General features: G+C 40.5%; 1 protein-coding gene across 1 annotated transcript in view; it reads left to right on the forward strand.

Annotated features, from left to right (window-relative positions):
• ADAMTS3 (ADAM metallopeptidase with thrombospondin type 1 motif 3) overlaps positions 1-20,397 on the forward strand; it is a 124,249-nt gene that overhangs the window by 33,110 nt on the left and 70,742 nt on the right. The window contains 2 exon segments of the mRNA XM_040555664.1: positions 8,350-8,392; positions 8,395-8,505. Coding sequence (XP_040411598.1) covers positions 8,350-8,392; positions 8,395-8,505 — 154 coding nt within the window.

Below are 20,397 nucleotides of genomic sequence, written 5' to 3' on the forward strand. Positions count from 1 at the left end.
AGCCCACTCCATTTAGAGATGAAAGCAGGGCCTTGAACATGATGGTAAAATTCAATTTTGTAAGCTTTTAATCTCTGCTCTTTGAAATCTTCACACTACGGACACAGTATATGGTATTTCTAAGTTGCCCTTTATATTACAGAAGAGTATAAGTATCCTAAGCCAGATAAAAGATGCCTGTAATACAAATGAAGATTGTTATGTAGCAAAATGCAGTGAAGCTCTATTGATCATGTATCCCTCATGGTGCAGTATTATCAATTATATATTGGATGACTGACTTTTTTAGATCGCAAAGTTTTACGCCTCAGGTACAGATAAAGTAGGTCTGTAATGTGTATTCAGCTGGAGCAGTTGCCATTTTGCTAAAAGCCTATATAATAGTTAGTGGTGAGAAAGCTACACTGAGTAGGTAAACATTTGATTTTAGGATACCAGGAAGGATTTTATCTCTCTGTTCACTGTATTCAGTATAGCGGAAAGCTCTGTGTCTTCATGAAAGTAATTGAAAGCAGACAATAAAGCATTTAATCAAGGATTGTGAGCTCATACAGAGGAATACAAAGCTAGTCAGCATAGCATGGCATGTGTTTGTGTACTCAGTATCATCACAAGAGAGTGGCATTTGACGTTTATCTGCTGAAGACCCGCTTTAGCACCAAGTGCACCACTGAACAGGTATTTGCACCCAGTCTCCAGAGCTAACTCTAACCTAGTAGACCTGGTGTATCCAATACAATGCAGTGCTGTTTGTCCTCAACTGGCAAAAAACTTTGACTAAAGATGTAATCCCAATTAACTGCCAGAAGAATACTTACCTATTGCTCCTATCTTCCACTAGGGAGGGGATAAAGGACAAAATAAAAAAAAAAATATAATAAAAATAGAGGTTTTAAGTCTGGAACAAGCCTGGAGACAAAGGAGTTGGTTAGAAAAGTCTGAATGGAGCACAGAGAGCAGGTATAGTGTGAGAAATACTCCGTCCTTGAGAGGGACATTTAAGAATGTGATCTTTTCTTTCTCACCTAAGTAAAAAAAATATATATATATATATATATATTTTTTTTTTAAGAGAGAGAAAGAGAAAGAAAAGAGGGAGAAACCTAATGCAAACAGCCTTCAAAAGCAGCTTGGCAATATCAGTGCTCTTACTCTACACTTGACTCCCACGCATGCCACATTGGTCTGGGAGCAGCCATGTCACAATCTGTAAATACTTCAATATTGTATTTCTGGCTTGCTTAAGGCAGCCTTATATGTTCAGTTCCCTCACTGTTCAAAGCTGACCTAGGAGAAATAGCTGCTAATTAATGCCTCTGTTCCCCAGAGTATCATGTCAACATTTTAAAAATTACTTCTGCATAGTACAAAGGCACTAGGGACAAGTTAAGAACATAAATGGTATACTACCTTTGCTGTGGCAGATTCATTATGTCTTAGAAAAAATGCATGCAACTCCAGGGTTTTCAAAATACAGATAACAGCTGAAATCTAATATTGTGAAGGTAAGTAGATACATAGATGAAAATAATAGTAAAACCACAAAAACACAGGGATGAAAGCATTCTTCACTGAAAGTGATCAATGTATTACGTATTCACTGTCTTTAAAGTCAATGGAAAAATAGTTAAACTGGTTTGAATTCAGCTATAATTCATTGTCATTCTACTTAAAAGTATGTGGTGTTAGTGGTATCAAAATGGGCGGCACAAAAACCCCTGAGGCTGAAAGTATGTAGTGCTCCTGGTGATCATGATGCTGGTGTCCAGATGTCTTCCTCAAGAGCAGAGCAGGAAGATGTCCATGTTACTGGCTTCAATTTCCAGTAGCAACTCATTTACAGACAGTGTCGGGAAATGCATCCTGAACCTTTACAGCCCAAACTGAAAAATGGAAGACTTCTCCCAGTTGTATCCTTTAATATTTCTTTTTTGTTTGTTTGTTTGTTTGTTTGTTTTCTTTTTGTTTTTTTCTCCCCAACTTTGAGCCCTTCTGATTGAAACCTAAAGCTTGCAGGTTTATGTCCTTCAGGAGTCAGCTGTCTCTGCTGAGCATGGCTGGATGGGAGTGCTGCCAATAGCTGGTCTAGCTGGAGATTTGTAGAGAAAAAGCAAGAGTGAACTCTTTCCCAGGAGGGGTTTATGTGACACTCGGTCACTGAAACCTCTGCACACGCTCTCAGTGATCAATACACTGGTGTTTTCTGATGAGCAGCATGGTACAGTCACCCTGCTTCCCTCTAAGTGCTCCTTGCTGCTTAGGTTAAGTGGTGTGGCCTCTCTAAGGAAACAGAGTTGGAAGGAGCGTGCAGGCAGGCCAGTGCTGCATAGCTGTGGTTGTGTTGGCCCTGCTGCTACCAGGGAACCGCTCACCTTCTGCAGCATGGGGTATTGCACCAGGCCTGGGTTCCTGCTTACAAAGCTCCTGGGTTGCTCTAGGGAAGAGGCACCGCATTGTGTTTTGCTTTCCCTGCTCTTTCCCTTGGAGCCCACGGTGGCCACTGCTGTATGAGATCCAGGAAAATCTGTGAACTGGTGCTTGACTGTCCTGGAGCCCGACTCCTTGTACTGACCTCCCTTCATTCACATTCCCAGTTCACCAAATGCTCTGCACTTGGAATTCCATTAGCAAGAAAGCACTATGTGCTGAAGCTATTAGAAGATCCGATGGAGGCTGGTAACACAGTATGCGTACTTGGATCTGCTCTAAACATGGACTCCTTGCATCATTTCAGTTGTTTGGTGTTTCCCATTAAAGATTCTGTGCTCTTTCCAAGCATTTATACGTAGATGGTTGTAATACTTGTTTTCTATTGACAGCGTGCCTGTAGTGTATTTGGTATAGATCAGCATCTACTCTTGGGTCAGGTATCCTTCCATGCTAGACGCTGTAGTGACACAGCATGTGAAGGCAACTCCTGCTTGGAAGAACTTACAGATTTCAGTGAGAGATGGTAGGGAACCAATGCAGGTAGGGCAGGAGGTGGGAACAGTGAGACGCTATTGATGAGTACAGCAATAGAGGTCTTAGTACTACAGTAACATAACTTTTGTCCTACTTTTTTCATGGGCAGTTAGGCAAATGAGTGTTTTGTAGAGGGATTTGCATGAAAAAAAAGAAGCTGTGGCTTTCATTTTTGGAAACACCATTTCTCCAGTAGGTGAGGACAATGAGAAGAAAAAAGAACCAACTTGCGAACAGAGGTGGGCAGTGGAGACTGGCATCAAGAAGTGAGTGCATTAACTGACCTCTAGGTATTCACCCTGCAATGATAGGTAGGATGGGGATACTGTCACAGGTTTATTTTGTAAAATAAATGCGCTGTAAGTTTTAACAACTCAAAGCATTTCCTATTCTCCGGTAACGCTCAGGAGCGAGTATTAGGAGCACTTGATTTGATAATGGCCGATACTGTGACTCGGCTGCCTTGCTGAACAAATGCTTTCACTTTCTGACATTTGAGGGTGGGCTTTTCAAAACACACCTGAGAATTAAATGACTTGCCCTCCTTGCAAACCACTAGAAATGGGGCATTTAACTTCCTAAAATACTTTTGAAAATCCCACCCGTAATGTTTACTCAAATATTGAAGTTAAATGTATCCATTCTTAAGGGTCACTTCACAGTTCTCTGTTGTACTGCTCTGAATGAATGGTTCTTTCCTCTCTTGCAGCTAATACCCTATGCATATTTATACAGAATCATGTTCCCCCTTAAATGCTGTTGGTTTTGGCTCAGCGACTCCTTATTTAACCTGCCTTTGTGGGCTAGTTTCTCAAGGCTTTATATCATTTGTAATTCCCTTATTATTATCGTCTGTGTCTTTTTGCATTTGAAAAAAATCCCCGTTTTCCAGGTTTTGTTTTATCAGGATCTTCCAGTAAGAACACGTCCTCTGCTGTCCTCTGGGAAATCCTCCTGGGTGGGCTGCCTGTGCCACACTGGATTTGGCCTTGCTCCCAGTCACCTTTTATTACGAACTCAGATGGGACCTGCTCCTGCATCTGCTTAATTCGGCAGAAAGGCTTTCCCTCGGTTCACTATGCACCATTACTTCTGGACTGGGGAGGGTGGCGAGGGGAGTTGCAGGGATGATGTGGGTTACTGGTCAGGAGTCAGTTGAAGACAAAGTTATAGATATTAGGCAGCAGTGGGGGTGCAGAGAAGGTGCTAAACAGAACTTGAGCCTGTTTCCCCTGTAGTACCCTTCAGTGGAGGGGTATTTGCTGCCCTTTTAGAAGTGGGAGAAGTGAGTCTGGAAAAGGCTGAGAAATTAATCCACTTCCCCAAGTCTCAGTCAGGGTTGAAGTAGTGCTGAGAACAGGCGGGTTTATTTCCAGGCCTTCTCAGTCACTGTGCCACAAAGGCTTCTTTTTGCTTTTGGTAGCTTTGTTGTGTTCTTGTTTTCACATTTTAAGACTAGTGAGGACAGTTCTAGATAAACTTCACAGAAGCACAGATTTCCAACTTCAGTTGATGGAAATGTTGAACATTACTAATTTGTAAGAAAAAGTAGTAAAATTAATAGCATTCCAAGATTTCAGACTGTGCTTTCCTGTATTGCTCCATAAATGTGCTTTTGTGGAAAAAAAAATTCCACTACATACTTCTTTCTTGAAAATCCACCACAATCTTTTCTCCAAGTGAGCCTTTAAAAATATGTGCTCTAAACACCTGCTTGCTTTTCTGGCTGGTGGGGAAGAAAATGCTGGGTTGACAGTAGAGTTTACAGTGAAGATTCACTTGGAAATGTAATACCTGCTTATGCCCCTCTTTCTCCATTCATTTGGAAAACTTGAAACTCTTTATTGATGAAATTTTGGAGAAAAAAACACAGAATGGAAAGAAAGCTGGATTTTGCATTCACACTTGAGTGTAGGCTGTTAAAATGGACCAAAACTGTTCCTGTTGGTTCTACATTTCATTTTCCAATGAAAGGAGAAAAAAAGGTTATTTATAAAAATGTGTTGTCTGTTGGAGTGTGCTGTGTAACAGAATGCCATTACAGTAATTTTAACTCCTATGTACTCAGTGTCAGGCAGAGCATGTTAATATTTATACTGTTTGTTGTAGTAGTAAAACATGGCAAGGGTGAGTATCTCAAAACTGGGTAAATTCTGTATTTCAAAGATGAAAAAAACCTATTGAACTTTCACACAAGTGATAAAAAATCAAACCTGCAAATGAAGCAGAGTATAAAACAAGGCTGAGAAGTGTGGAAGGGATGAGGAAGAAACTCAGTGAGTTATGTTGTTGAATAAAAACCAAGTGTGTTCCTGCTAATATAACATTTATTTATTTTTTAAATCCACATTCAGTTTTCCTTCCTCAGCCCTTTAGGTTTGGCCCTCTGACGACAAAGCCACAATTGCCTGCTTTCCACTGTAATTCTTCCTTTCTCTCTTGGGACTGTGGGGAACACCGTTCTTCCAAAAAGCACAACGCTGCATGTGGTAAATGGTCTGTGCATGCTGCCTTCAGCCTCTGCGAGCCATTTGACACTGTGTATTTTTAATTAACTTCTCTGCTGCGCCAGGGGGAGGTTGTGACTTGTACTGGAGGTCAGGTCATTGGCCTTGCTCTGGATCTGTGGGAGTTATCGTTCTCTAGGAAACCCACGTTGCTGATGACCAGTCTGAAATCCAGCCTTTTAGCTCCATTTGCAAATTTTGGCGAGCAATTGCATCATGTTTATTCGTGATTGTGGGCCTGAATCTCCTCAAAGAAGTTCCAATCCACGGAAATTAATTGAGTTATCATCTTCCATGAGACTGAACAACAGGTGGAGATAAGCCATCTGTCTGCATAAATACTCATCTCTAACAACTGGTTAAAAAAAGAAAGTCAGTATGCACTACCCTTTGATTGAAGTGGCATCTAGCTAGGAAAAGGGGCACGACCTGATCCTGTGTGATTCCAGATATGTGCCGAGGCAAAAGAGACTGCGCTGCATCTTCTACAGAAAAATGGTGTGTGCTGCAGCAATTGTGCCAGATAACAAGCAGCCCTGTGCTTTGTAGATTTAGATGCTAGTCTCTTCTGCCAGATGCCTTTGCAGGGAAAGGGATCTTTGTGCGTGCTTTTAATCTCAAAATATGTACTTCTTCAGTTTGCATTTTTTTCTCATGAACCATGATTAGTTTAGCAGGATTAGGTGAAATAGGTTGTTCACTTGGGGTACTCCTCTTATTAATTAGTAATTAGACTTGTAAAATAGCTACTGTTTCTATCTGATATTAATACAGCAGGGTTACCAGTATCTGTGAAGTTAGTAGGAGTCTTTTCAGGAGTAGACAACGACTTGGAGCTTAAGGTGGGTGAATGTCTTAGGTCTGTCAGGGTGTTTTATGGAGAGTTGTAAAAATGGAAACTGTACTTGATGCTTGCAGATTATTCTTATATTCCTTTCACAGAAAGGCACACCCATTCTCAAAAATATAATTGTGGGCTCTGCAGATTTAACACAGACGAGAAGTATACACGTTAAAGCTGGAAAGTGAAGCCAAGCTTCACTTCCTCACTGAGGACTTCGGATAGAACTACGTTCAACTCATAGGCAACAGCTTCATAGAGCACTTTTTTCCTTCTTTTCTTTTTCTTTTTTTTTCTTTTTTTTTTAAACCAAAAAGTCTTTATGCCAAGATAAGGTCTTACATCAGTAACATAGCAACTGTGCATACAAAACTTAGTTCTGCTTAGAGAAATGCCAAGCAAATAAGCCATTAACATGCTAAGGAGCCTTGTTAATTCCCAGTCTAATTATGTGTACTTACATGAAAAACTGACTTGTGATGCTAACCTGAGTTATTTCTACCAACGATCTCACTTCTTATTGCTATTCATGTAATAAAAAGAAAGGGAAAATACGGTATTTGGATTTATGCACTTTAGCTAATATTTGAAGAAGTTTATTAACTGAAAAAGTACGTAGATGTAAGAAAAGGCGCATGGAGCATGGAAAGCTTGTGGTGCAATACCGTTTGTGCCATTTTGAATACCTTGATTAAAATATTCATTTTTATACACTTGTTATATAGTTTCATAATTCTGTCTACTTGTATCTGACAATTATATAAGTTTGTGCAGAAAATGACTCTGGCACCCTGCAGTCCCACTCTGCCCTCCTCAATGCCACCCTCCTCTGCCCCTCAGCAGGGAAGAGCCAAAATGGACAGGGACAGGGCTGCAGAATCGTCTCTTCCTGTCCGCTCCCTTGACAAAGGGACAGGCACCCACATCAGGAGGATCTGGTGGGGATCAGGGAGAAGTACCCTGGGAGCCATCCCCATATCATCTCCTTGCGAGGAGAACAGCATTGTATAAAAATAAGGCCAGATGGGTAATGCTTGTCAGTAGATGCTCTGCTGCATTTTATATACAGGTTCGTGTTTTGTAAGTTAATCCCTTTGAAAACAGCTTGCAGATTGCTCAAAATGCGTATCCCATTGGTGTTTTCCACTGTCTTCAAATACTCTGTACCTGATTTTCACGCTATGTGATGTTCCCACTTTTACTGGCTGTGTCGGAAGGAGTGTGGTCCTACTGCTCTTAAAGGCAGCTTCAGAGTTGAAGGCCTTTACTAAGGGTTTCCTAAGTGACTGTTTCCTTGAGCGTGTTGCCAGATTTCCTTCTCCGTTATTTACGGTGATTTATATTCAAATACTGACAAAGAAATTTTCCCTCCTGAGCTTGAGTCTCTTTTCCCTTAGACTGGACTTAGGCAGGTGTGACTACTCTGAGTGTGATTGTGGTAATCACCAGGATCAATCTGCCTTCTCTGTAAACCTGTTACACAGCTTTTTCAGGTGGAAGACATAAAAAAAATAGTCTGAAGGATCATCAATGGCTACATGGTTACAGGACGGAGCAATATGCATTTAAGTAGGAAACCATATGGCTTCTACTGATTTTAATGAAGTAAAATGAAGGGTCTGAGCCATGAGAGGTTCAGAATACTTATGAGTTCAGGATTTGCAGCACTGTGCTCAGCATACTGTACATGGGTTACAAATTAACTGTGTATAATGTGCAAGTGATAAACTCCTCTGTGACTTCGGTCTTGGTTGTGTTTTTGAGGGGGTAATGTCTCATACCCATACACAATTTTAACTTAATGCCTTTGAACATGGGCCTCAGGCAGATGAACAGCATCAGAATGCAGAGGATATCGCCTCTGGCCAGGAGTCCAGAGGAACTACCAAAGTTCCCAGCAGTAATTTGATTCTTACAGTACAGTAATATGCTGAGTGTTTTATAATTCACCCCTCCTGAGATTTGTTTTTAAAGCATCAGGCCAGGCCTTTGGGCTCTCAAATGACCTGTGTGTGTGCTTTCTCTCTTCCTCACCAGGCTGGAATGATAAGAACTGATAAGGATGAATACTTCATTGAGCCTTGGAAAGAGGAAAACAAATGGAAGAGGAAAAGGGAAGAATCCATATGGTGTACAGGCGATCAGCTGTAGTGCAGCACACTGCTGATATGCTCCCCGATGTCCACACAGAAGGTACAGTACACCTGTGTGCTTGTTTGCAAATCTCTTCCAGGTAACTAGTCTACTGTAGCTTTTGAAAGAGGCAGTTTTGACTAAGCTGTTTGAAAAGACACTGTTTAAATATTTTGATGAAATACGACATCAGTGTCAGGTACACAGTTTCTCTGCCAAGAACAGCACTTGTGCATGCATCTAGGAGGTCAGAACCTAGCCATGTGGTGTTCCCTTCAAGAAATGCTGCAAAATGCTTGTTTTTTTTTTTGTTTTTTTTTCTTCCTTAACCAAGGGCAAAGTTTGTACAGATTTCAGCTGAAACAACTCTGAGCTCTGCCTAATGTGTTATGATGTTGTGGGACATGACATGTTAATAGAAATTCTCACGTGACTTCAATATTCTAAGTTGTTACTAAGGCTTGCTTGTCTATACAACTTCTGTTTAAAATCTGGGTCTTATTTATTTCCAAGCATAGCTAAATTGTGCCAATGACTGATAACTGTTTTCCTACTACTACTGGCTGCAATTAATACAGTTTGAAAGCAATTGTCTTGATCGAATATATACTTTGACATATCCAAGAGTTCTGCTGGGTCTTAAAGGTCACATGCTTGATTCACCTGAGAATAAGTACCATGTGGTTCAATCCATTACGTGTTTTTTTCCCTTCTTTTTAATATTCTACAAATCCTTACAAGCCATCGCATTGCGAAGTAAATGTTGAATTTTTGATGCTATGGATTAAAGAGCAGCTCCTCTCCCTTTCAGTAGTTTGTCTTCTTTCAGCATCTCTCAGCTTCTGAGATTCCTCTTTGTACTTCCTTGTGTTCATATGTTCTTGCAACTTAAAAGGGTTTGAGAACAAGTACAACACCAGAATTAGAACTAGATACAAACATTAAACAGAGAGGAGTTAGCACTCCCTCATCGTCAGTCCTCAGGGACTTAAATTATTTGGTGTGTTTCTGCAGTCCTGTCTCTGAAAAAGTACATAGGAATTGCCAGCCATTTCAAATAAAATCCTGTCACGCTTCTGTTACCTTATCAGAAGGCAAGACCACGCTGCTGACAGCAGTATGGCATGGCACTATCACAGCAGGCTCAGAGACCAGCAGCAGTCTGTACCATGCAGGCTAATCGACCTAGCTTTTCTCCGAGCTCTGTGCTGCCAAAGGTACTTTGCTTTTGGTACCCAAATGAGGTCATTCAAATGTAGCTCATGCACCTCTGTCATATGATTGACTGAACAATGCCAAAAAAGCTTTTATGGTAGTGACAATGGGTTCAGTGCTACGTTTCTACCTTGAAACCACCTTGTTGGTTAGGCTGGCGGAGTCAGACAGGTCACACCACAGTATGTTTTTGATGATGGAGCTTCTGGTGTGCTTCAGTCAACACATCTTGTTCCTCTACCATTTTTCATGTGCTCACAGACTTTATTTGTACATGCTTTGAACTCATGGAAGCCTTTGCAAATTTCAGGTAGCTATGACACGAGGAAGGTTAGCAGGAACACATGATAGCTGAGGCAAAGTATTCACAGCTCAGTGGAAGAATTTGTAAATTGCGATTCATAATATATGTAGATTAAGGAGACAGTGAATACTGAGTCCTGCCTGAGAGTCTCTGAATGTTGTTTGGCATGCAGTCAGTGTCTTGAGAGTCTTAATGCTTTCTGTTTTTTTGCATTTTCTTCTGTTTGGTCAGTGGGAGCATTTAAGAACAGCAGCTACCTTTTTGCAACTAGTCGTGATCCTCTTAGTTAGTGTCAAAGCCTGTGTCTGTATCTGATTTCTTGGTGATCAAGAAGTTCAGGCTGTTTCTTGTAGATCACTTTATTCCATCCTTTGGCAAAGGAGATCTGTTTCTATGATGCTGAGCGTTGTTATTTTAGCATTTGTCTGGAAAAGATCTATGCAGTACATAATAGAGCCTTTCTTGGCAAGGGGAAACAAGAACCACAAAGGCAGATGTGGATATCTGGAGGGCATTCAGTGAAAAAGGAGCATCATGAAATGAAGCAGAACTTGATCAAGATACATAGACATGCTTCCCAGACTAAGGGAACTTGCTATGCCACCAGATGATTCTGAAAAAGGTACAGCTTTTTGCTTTAAATGGAAATGGAGGATAGAAGAGTTGCTTGTGTCTGCCACTGGGGTACAAGTCTTGTTAGTCTTGTACTGAAGCAGCTGAGTGCAGCGTGATGTTTCTGGGAGCACTCTGAAGCCTGGTTGGTGCTGTAGAGAGCTGGGCAGTGCAGATCCTGGGCTACCAACTTGTTCACTCCTACACAAATGTTCTGTATTTCAGCTTGTCTGATGCAAAGTCTTCTGATGAGGGAGCTCCACCAAAGCTATCACTTTGTCATTCCTTCTGTGACTGATATATTAGCATTTGCTTCCTGGCCATCTGCAAGATATTCTCTTCCCTCTCCTTTCTCCTATAATTTGTAATGCAAAACCAAGGAAAACTGTTTTGTTCGCCCACTGTGTTTGCAACTGACTTGTTGATTGATGTGTTTTGAATTGAAGTTCCTAGAAGTAACAGCCACAGATTCCTGGATGACTCACACACGTAACTATACCTAGGTGAAAGTGCCTGGTGATGCCAAGGTATGGTCCAGTCCTGTAGAACATACAGCTTATTGGGTAGGAAAAGGGGAGGGGTGTGCCTTATAGCAGATCTATTTTAAAATATTTTAAAAGAGCTCTGTTCCTCTAAGACACCCAGACTATTCCATTCCAAAAAGTTATATTCCCAGGTAACACTTGACCTAACATGAAAGAATTTCCACTACCAAAGAACCAATGTTATATGGACTTCTTAGTTTCCATATGTACAGAATCCACACAATGTCAGTTTTGCTGATCAATTCCTTTACTGTGAGCTGACTGAAAACGTCATGTCCTTATCTGTCTCTGTGAGCTAGAACAAGCTTGCAAGTCTTGGTAAAGTGTCTTTACAGTAGACTTTTAGCCTCCTTTCTAATAGGTAATTACACAGAAAAACTCCCCTTGATTTTTGCTCTGCCAGACAGTTCAATGTACTTCCTACACAGCTCATTTGCAGATCCAAAGTGGTCAGAGAACCTCTCGATAGTCCATGTATAAGAACACTGGCTCCCTTGCTAATCCTGGCATAGATAAGAGAATGACATGCCTGGGCTTTTGTGAGAATGCTGTAGGTGTTTCAGTTGCTATTGGTATCTTGAACTTTCTCCCGAGAGGGTTTCTTATGTGTTAAATAAGTTTTCTTATAGAGGTGAGCTTCCACTGATCTGTAATTTTCAGATCTGTCTAAAGGTCTCCTTTTCATGGTGCCAGGATGTAAGCCACTGTCCAGTCTGCTGTGAAAACTGCAAGTCTGTCCAATCTTTCCTGGTTTTCACTGAAAGATGTTAGATGGAGGCTGCCTAATTTTCCCTCTGGTTTCTTTTTGGCTGGAATTATTTCTCTGCTTTTAAGCACCTTTCAGAATTACTAGCTATACCCAGTTACTGACTATTCCCAATAGGGCCAAGACTGATCCTTATTACACTATTATCCTTAGTTATATAATGTAAACTGAAGCCTTGCCTGCACTGTTGTTTGGTAGTTCTGTCTTGGCAGAGAGTAGGCACAAGAAAGCAGTAAGTTATATTGGCTTTACCCTTATGTCTTCAAAATGCTTTTTTGAGATGCAAATACCAAGGTAAAAGCAAGCTGCTGAAGCCTGTGGAGCCTGAGGAAATGTGTGGCCCACATGATTGGTTAACGTAGCAGCTCTTCTAACTAAATAAATAGTAAACATTACTCAAGTTTACAGGAAATCTTTCTCACTTACTTTTGACAGCTTAGAGCTTTTATGCATATTTGAGTTCAGGAAGTACATCTGCATATTATGCCACTGTGAAACAGCCGTGTTTAATCAGTCTAGCTCATACAGATTCATGAAAATCCTTCTCGATCTCTCCTGCCCCTGTCCTCCACTCAGGCCAGAGGCAGAAATGAAGAGTACAGTCTGCTGGCGGTTTAGAAGTTCAGCCACGTCTTTAGCCAACACAGACAAGAATCCAAGTTTTTAGTAATAGATGACAGATGACTCAACAAACTAGATATTAAGATAAAAAAGTACATAAAATTGTTATCAGTGAAGTGGGAAACGTTGTGTAAAATCCCTCTACCACAATGAAATAGGATATACTGCATTGTGTTCCCTCTAAAAGAAGTCAGTTTTATTTGTAAGATACTATTACCATAAAAGCTTTCAACCCCAGCTATACAGAAGAGGCTTTCAGTCTCACAGGACATCTGGTATTCCTGCAGGATTTTATAACATTTGGGAATTTGTTGGACGGTTTTTCAAAAACAGATAGAATGAGGTTAGGAATTCTAAGTCAAGAATATTACCAGCTTAAGATCAAGATATTAGCAGTGATCGCAATGTAGTGGAGTTTTTATCAGTTCGTGTACTGTGTCCTCATAGAAACAGATAGACATAAGACATACATGATCTGTCTACCTCTCTTTCCTGTTTTTATTGCAGTTATTTGTGATAAAATTTCAGTGAGCTTTCTTGGAAAGGAGGGAACCATAAATCTGGCTTTCTGGAGAAGATATTAGGATGCCTCAAGCTATTGGATACTGTGGGGTAGCCTTCCCCCTTATGCAGGAAAGTAAGCTTACCCTTGAAGCAGCACCCTGTGCTGATTCAACTTACCGTATCCATGGCTATCTATAGCCTCTTTAGGGAATGACGTCTGGTGTGCACCACTGTGTTGTTTTCATCATTTGCTTCGTGGAAAGATTGTTTTCAATTCACTGCATTAACTTACAGGTTTAAGGAATGATGTTTATCTGCCATATGGCAGGCAGGTTTTGTTGTTGTTTTATGCTTAGAAAATGCCCCATCTGCCTACACCCTCACCCTGTGATATCAGGGAAATGTGGATAATTTCTCCATTTTTTGACAGCCTGGTGACAGGAGTGATTATTTTTATTTCACGGAGTATTTATTTTTATTTCATGGATAATCTGTCTGCTAATTCAATGGGTTTTGTCCTGCTGTATTTCTCAGAACCTGATCTTCCTTCTGCTAACGTGAGGCAATGAAGGCACCTACATGCAAGTTAGTAGAATGACCCAACAGTTTATGTTAAGATGAGTACCAAAAAAAATCAAAATGAATTGGTACCTGTAGTCTCCACTGCACTGGGCGTGACAGTTTGCTGGTTTGAAATTCTGAGCCAGTTAATTCTGCTTAGTGCTGTTGGACAGCGGAAGCTCTTCCTCTTCAGCAGGATGGTAGCCAAGGCCTCCCCCAGGAAGTCCCAGCCATTGAAAACCACTTTAACATGGGAGGATGTGATACAGCATCAAGAAACATCAAGTGGATTTCTCCCCTGGGAATAGGAAAGAGGCTTGATTATTCTTCCTTGCGAACAACTGGGTCAGATGAGTTACACAGAAAATAGTGTATAACTGGTCAGCTCATAATGTTTCATGTAGTCATGACCTGGAACAAGAATTTCCATACCATATATGCAGAATACATGTACCGTCCTGTTTTTTTGTTTGAATTTGAGAAATGACTGAAAATTTGTATCTGTCTTCAGAAGGGAGGTAGAATCAATCACCATGCACCTGGTAGCAGAATATGAATGACGAAGTATATGCTTACAGCTAGTGACAATGAGTTGAGACAGGCTGCTGAGACTACAGAGGACCCTCCTCATTAGGCTTAGAAGGAATATGTGGATTTCTGAGTTTCACAGAAATTTCCAGCTAATGCAGCATGCTTTCCTCTCACTTGTGCTAGGGGAAAAAGGCATCCCAGAAATGCATTTATTGACAGTGGGGACTTTATAGCCCAGAATCGTAATGAATCTTTTCAGCTTTAGAAAAGGAGATAGATGAACAAAGGGAGAAAGAGGTATGATTTCCACAGCCAGCAGCCTCTGACCATCCATCAGTCTGGCAGGTGGAAAAAAGGGGCAGCTCCTAGTTTGAGCTATGGTGGGTCATCATCTTTAACTTACCAGTTACTCTTAGGTTGAAATGAACAAGCTGCTTAGAGAATAATTCTGTTCCTAAATATTGCTACTTTGGCATTATCCATGTCTGGTACTTTATCTTGAAGTGATTTGTGCAAAGCTCCACACTGTTTCTGAAAATACATAAGTAGTTGATATACTGTAGGAGCCATACAGAAAGCTCTGTGACCTTGGTTAATGCAGACGTACCTTGTGGGGCAGCAGTTTGCAGGATGCCACCAAGCACACGTTCTGCTCTAGCATTGGGTTACTCTGCAGGGTCACTGGTAGCAGAAAATGTTCTGCTGCTGTGTGAGTGCTGATGCTCAGTAAGAAGTCTGCTGGACCAGTAGGAGGGAGTATGGCTTCTGAACTTTTTTAAAGGCACTTGAAGTTTGTTTTAAGCATTTGAGTGAGCGTCTGTTAGGTATAGTCTGGAAATCCTATCATAGAACAGGATGATCTCTAGAGTTCTTCATGGTTGTAAATATGCCTGATTGTCTCCTAACAGCTTTCCATATTAGATTGCCCTGGGATGACATTTTGTAAGCTCCACTCCCCAGTAATATAAGTTTTGATCCTAAAGGTACTGAACATCTGTGATTCTCATTTTAGTTGAATACTACAGGTACTCAAGATCAGTGTTCACGTCATGAGTGTTATTCCCAAATAATGTCTGTTAAGAAAAAACACTTATTCTTAAGGGCAAAAATAAACAAAGATAAAAAGATTCTACATAGGGGGTGGAGGTTCAGGGAGACAGAGGGAGAGCAAGCTATGCATACAAAACAAACAAAAAAAAAAACAAGAATATATGAGACTGTCATGTTAAAAAGTATTTAAATAAATCTTTAAGATTTTATCACCAAAATACTGTTTCACTTAGGAATGGAAAGAAATGTCTCTGGACAGGCCTGAGCTGGAAGGCTTTGAAAGCATAATAATGATATCATTCTGTCTGGACGGGATGAAAAGAATCTGTCTTCCTTTGTTAATAAGCTGACAAACATCACCTAGATGTGCGATCATTAACCTTGTTCCTTGAAAGCATTCAAGAAACAATAGAAACAAGCAAAGAACTGAAGAGCTATAATCAAATTTGCACACAGGAGACCTTCTTTGCAAGCTCTTCTGAATCAGGATCAGATTATGGTAAAAATAAAATCCAAATCGTATTTCTCAAAATGTAAAAGCCTGATCCAGGTCCAGTGGAGTCAGTGAGAAGACTCAGATTTACGTCAGTGGGCTGATGAGACAGGTTTTGGATCGTATTCTACTTGAGCTGATCACAAAGAGTTTGATTTATCTTTCCTCCTGTCATTCATTTATTTTTTCCATGCACTTTCTTTTCATATAGTATAATGATGACAACCAACCTTTTAGCTTGGAATTTACACAGCATGTTAATGTACTCAAAGTTTTCCAATTTTATTTTCCCCTTCACATTGTAGTATTTTTTTAAATGACAACCTATTCCCCAGAGAGCCACTTCAGATTAAAGTATTTTTGTAATTACTTCTAACAGGTGGGAAACAAGGAATAGGAGCCTTTCTCTCCCAGCTTCCTTTCAGAATTTTCATTTTCCCTAAAGAACCAAAGTGCTTGTGTGGCTGATGGGGTTGCCATGGCACTGGGTTCAAGTGTCTTTGTCCCAGGTGGGAAACATGTAGGAGGAAGAAATGATTTGGGAATTGCTCCTGGTTGCCGGGGAATGAACCCTGGAAAAGAAGGTAGAAGAATAGGAAGACTATGCTAGACTATTGCTTGCTTCAGAGACCTCCCTGAGCACTTCCCCAGGCACATTAGTATTTGTTAGAACTGTCGTTGTGCCAGAAGGTGTCTGAAGCTTTTCTCAGCAGAATTTCTCATGACCTGTGTTCTGATGGAGGATATTTTAGATACTGCACAGCACACAACACAAGCTTGTAGCACAATAATGGGAAAGATGGAACTGATTTCTGTGGAGACTTAGTACAACACGTTTTGTAACATGTTACCATATAAGCATTCTTCTGTAAGTGGTATTGGTGGCAATAACCTCTGTATATCTTCATCTGAAGACATCCTTTCTCTTTATCCAGAACTGCTCAGGTAACGGTTGGCTTAATCAAAGGGAAGGTAGCCAACAAAGTAGTTTTTTAAACAGGAGCAGCACAGCGTGGTACAAAGGAAAATGAGTAATGGTGATGGATGTATTTACAATACATGGGGAAAAAAGAGAGAGGATCTATGGAGGAGGAAGAGTGGGAGGAAAAATAATGAAAAAAGCATCAAGCACATCTAGAAATAGAAGTAGACAAGTAATATCTTTGACTGCAATGGAATTAGAGCCCTCTCCAAGGGTTTGAGTGGGTGTGTTTGCACTGCAGACAGAAGTGTAGTCTCATCCTGCTTAAGCATAACCTGAACTAGATTTAACCTCACTTGCATGGATATAAGTGTCGGTATAAATGTGGAGTCAACTACTAAGTGCAAATACAACCAAGAAGCCGAGTGTATTGCTGGATTCTACAGAGCCACCATTGCTTTGGTCTCAACCCAGAATGCTCCTGGCGAATATGACCCAGGATGTCCATCCTCTGTATGCTTTCATACTGAGGTATGGGTGTCTAGCCCGTGATTGGGATTCAGACCTGCTTTCTATGCCCTCAAAGTTCACAGTTGGGCTTGGCCCACTTGTCCTCAGATGGAATTTAGGATTCATCTTGTTCTTGGAAAGTATCTTGGATTTAGTATTCCCTGTTTTTCCTCTTTTTTTAATGGTATCTGTCATCAGAGACACGTAGGGAAACCAGACAATTGGGTGCAGAGTTGAGTTAGTGAGATGTTTTTCCTCTCAGACTGAGTTAGTGGACTTTGTGTATTTCTACTAATGTGGTGGGCACTGCAATTTAGCATCTAGTTGCCAGAGTTCAGTGATGAACACTCTTGTCTTCATGTGTGCAGGCTATGTACACCTAGCTTCAAAACAAACAAACAACACCAAAAAAAAAAAAAAAAAAAAACAGTTCTTGCTTTAGGTGAAAATCCAAAGTTTGTGATGTGAATGGAGGAAAATTAAGGTGCTTGTTTGTAGGCTGTGCATTAGATGCCTCTCAGTTCCCCTGGTGCATTTATCTGTTTCTCCTCTGTAGCTCAAAAGTTCATAGGATCAAAGCACAGCAGCTCAGCAATTGTTTCCCTTTTTTTTTTTTTTTTTTTTTTTAAATATCTCTCAGGATGGAGATGCCAAAACCTTTCCAGGCCCCTGTTCCAGTGTTTGATTACCCTCATTACAATTTTTTCCCCTAATATCTAATCGGAGTTTCCCTAATTATGACTAATATTCACGACCTGTCATCCAACAACAAGTTTTTGAGAAGAAATTATCACTGTGTCTAGAAGTTCAGTACGCAGTGAGGTAGCTGGATGTTTCCTGGTATAGTCACCATCCAGCCTTGCCTTTTCAAAATTGATTTAACAATTGCTATACATTAAAGATTCTGTTAATATACATAAAGCATTTGCTTGAATTATAACGATATATTAGCAGGGATGAAAAGAGTTTGTAGGTAGTAGCTAACTCACAGAGAAGATTATCTGCTGTAACCAAACAGGAGATTTGTGGCAAAGCTAGGAATAGAAACGTGTACTATAAATATTTTTCCTCATTTTTTAAAGATTGATAAGATGTAGTGAGATGTATTGAAATTGTATTCCAGGTACATTCAAGAAATTATATTAATTAAGTGCACTGCTTTAGAGCTGCCGTTCTGCTTGTCAGCAAGGCTGTGACAAAGAGGCTCAGAGCCATGCACAGCTTGGGGAAAGAGACCTTTCAAGGTAGCAAGATAATTAAGGAAATTATAAATAGTTACATGATCCCTGGTCTCTGCTGTGCAGGCTTTATCCTGTTTGCTCTGAAATGTGTATGAGTGAAAGAAAACCCAGACTTTTCAGAGCTGAATAAAAGCTCGTAAAACTTTGAGAAAGAAAAACTTGAGCAGGAATGGATCAAAAGGTGCTAGAAAGTGACTTATATACTCTGTCTCTATGAGGGAGGTTACGCTTACCTCCTGACGATGGGAGTAGGGACATCCATCTGTTTAAGTCGTCTTCAGTTCTTGGCAATAACAAAGGAAAATTATTCTTAAATAAAACCAAGGATAAAGGCTTGATTCCCACCACAGGCACCCAAAGCCAGAATAGTAAAGCACACACAAATCTGTATGAAGGGAAAAATGAAAAAAGAGAAAGATCAGTACATGCAGCCATTCCGAGGCTTGTGCAGCTTCCCAATAAAAATTACACATGCACCCAAATTACACAGGAAGAAGATAACATTTGACAAATGGTGGTGGTAACGGACAGCAGAGTTTTTTAAATATTCTGTAAACAACAGTTCCCATGTGAGGGGAGCCTGTTTGGATTACAGATGATATTCTCACAGCAATTTCTAAGGTGAAGTCACACCAAAGTAAGGACCACCCTTAGGAAGCGAAGGATAATATTAATATAGAAAAACTCTAAATGCTGGACAGCACTGCAGAACCGAGTTCCCTAGTTCAGATGCAAAGTAGCTTGTTTCGATTGAGTTTGATAAGAAAGATGCACATGGGAGAGTTAAAAATGCTTTGAAGTTGGCTGGGTAAGATAGCAATGACAGCAGGGGGGCGAGGGTCGGGCTACCCAGTGGTGTGTGCGGGATTTGTTCTGCCAGCTCTGGCCAGTCATCTGCTCTTCCCCAGCTCCGCTCACCTCAAGCTCTACAACTGGGTTAAAAAGGAGGAGCTTTGCTGAACCTCAGCGCAGGACAGTCCTTGCCTGAGAAAACACGCTAATTGGAAGCAGAAGGGCTGCCTTATCAAGATGAGTTTATGTGAATTAGAGGTCAGGAACATGAGGAAATGAATCCTCCTACAGCTCACGGGGGCTTATGCTTGTTTATGTGTTTTACATGTGCATCATACAAATTTAGTACTGAAATGGGATACTATGAAAGCACCAAGACACTCTCCTTCACCCAAAGAAAATGCTCTTTTTTTAATCAGTCTGCGTTCTGCAGGCTGATTTTTCAGCCTATGTCTTTTTGGGACAAATAATGAGAATATAGCAGTTTGTAGTGCAATACAAAATTGTACTTTTCATACCACATGACCAGCACTGGATTTTTTCCCCCTGAAGTTTATGGAGTTACGGCATTTTTTTCCATTGTGAGATATCTCATGTCAGCTGTTTTTTTCCTCAGTATATTCTACAAAGATTTTAGAAATGCAGATGTAGGTAAGAATCCAAACCTAGGGGAAACTAGGCAACTTCAGTTAAAATCTCCAAAAATTTCTGGATATTACATTGTCATGCTTGCTTTATGTTAGATAAGAAGGAAAACTGATCTCAGGTGTACTTCGAGCAATTTGGATGCTTCCAGAGACTGGCTGGCAGCCGACGCTCCCTCCTCCTTTCGGTAGAACCTTTCCTTTGTGAGGGCCACATGGGGTTTGAGCGCAGTAACTCTTGCAGTACTGTGTGTTTAGCATCGATGCCCTTCAGAGTTCACTGAATGCTTCTGTTTGTCCTTCTAAAGCGCTATGTAGATGAGTAAGTAATCTTGTTTGTCTTATGTGGGGTGACACAGCATTGGGCAACTGAAGCTGATCGGAATGCACACAGAAACGACTAATGTGAGAACATCCTTGCAGTTAATTTTGCTCCCAGTGGACTGAGTTTCTTCAGATCCATTTCTGGTTTACAGAAATGCATAAATCTTTCCAAAATGCAATAGTAAAACATAGCAAACTAACAGCATGACCCAGCTGTTGTTTGCTGTGAAAACTGTTTTTTTTTTTTTTTTTTTTTTTTTTTTTTTCCAGAATGCCTTGTCTAATAATTCTTCTGAGTATTCCAATAACGTGGGATA

This window comes from Cygnus olor, chromosome 4 (assembly GCF_009769625.2).
Source record: "Cygnus olor isolate bCygOlo1 chromosome 4, bCygOlo1.pri.v2, whole genome shotgun sequence".
NCBI classification, from domain to species: Eukaryota; Metazoa; Chordata; class Aves; order Anseriformes; family Anatidae; genus Cygnus; species Cygnus olor.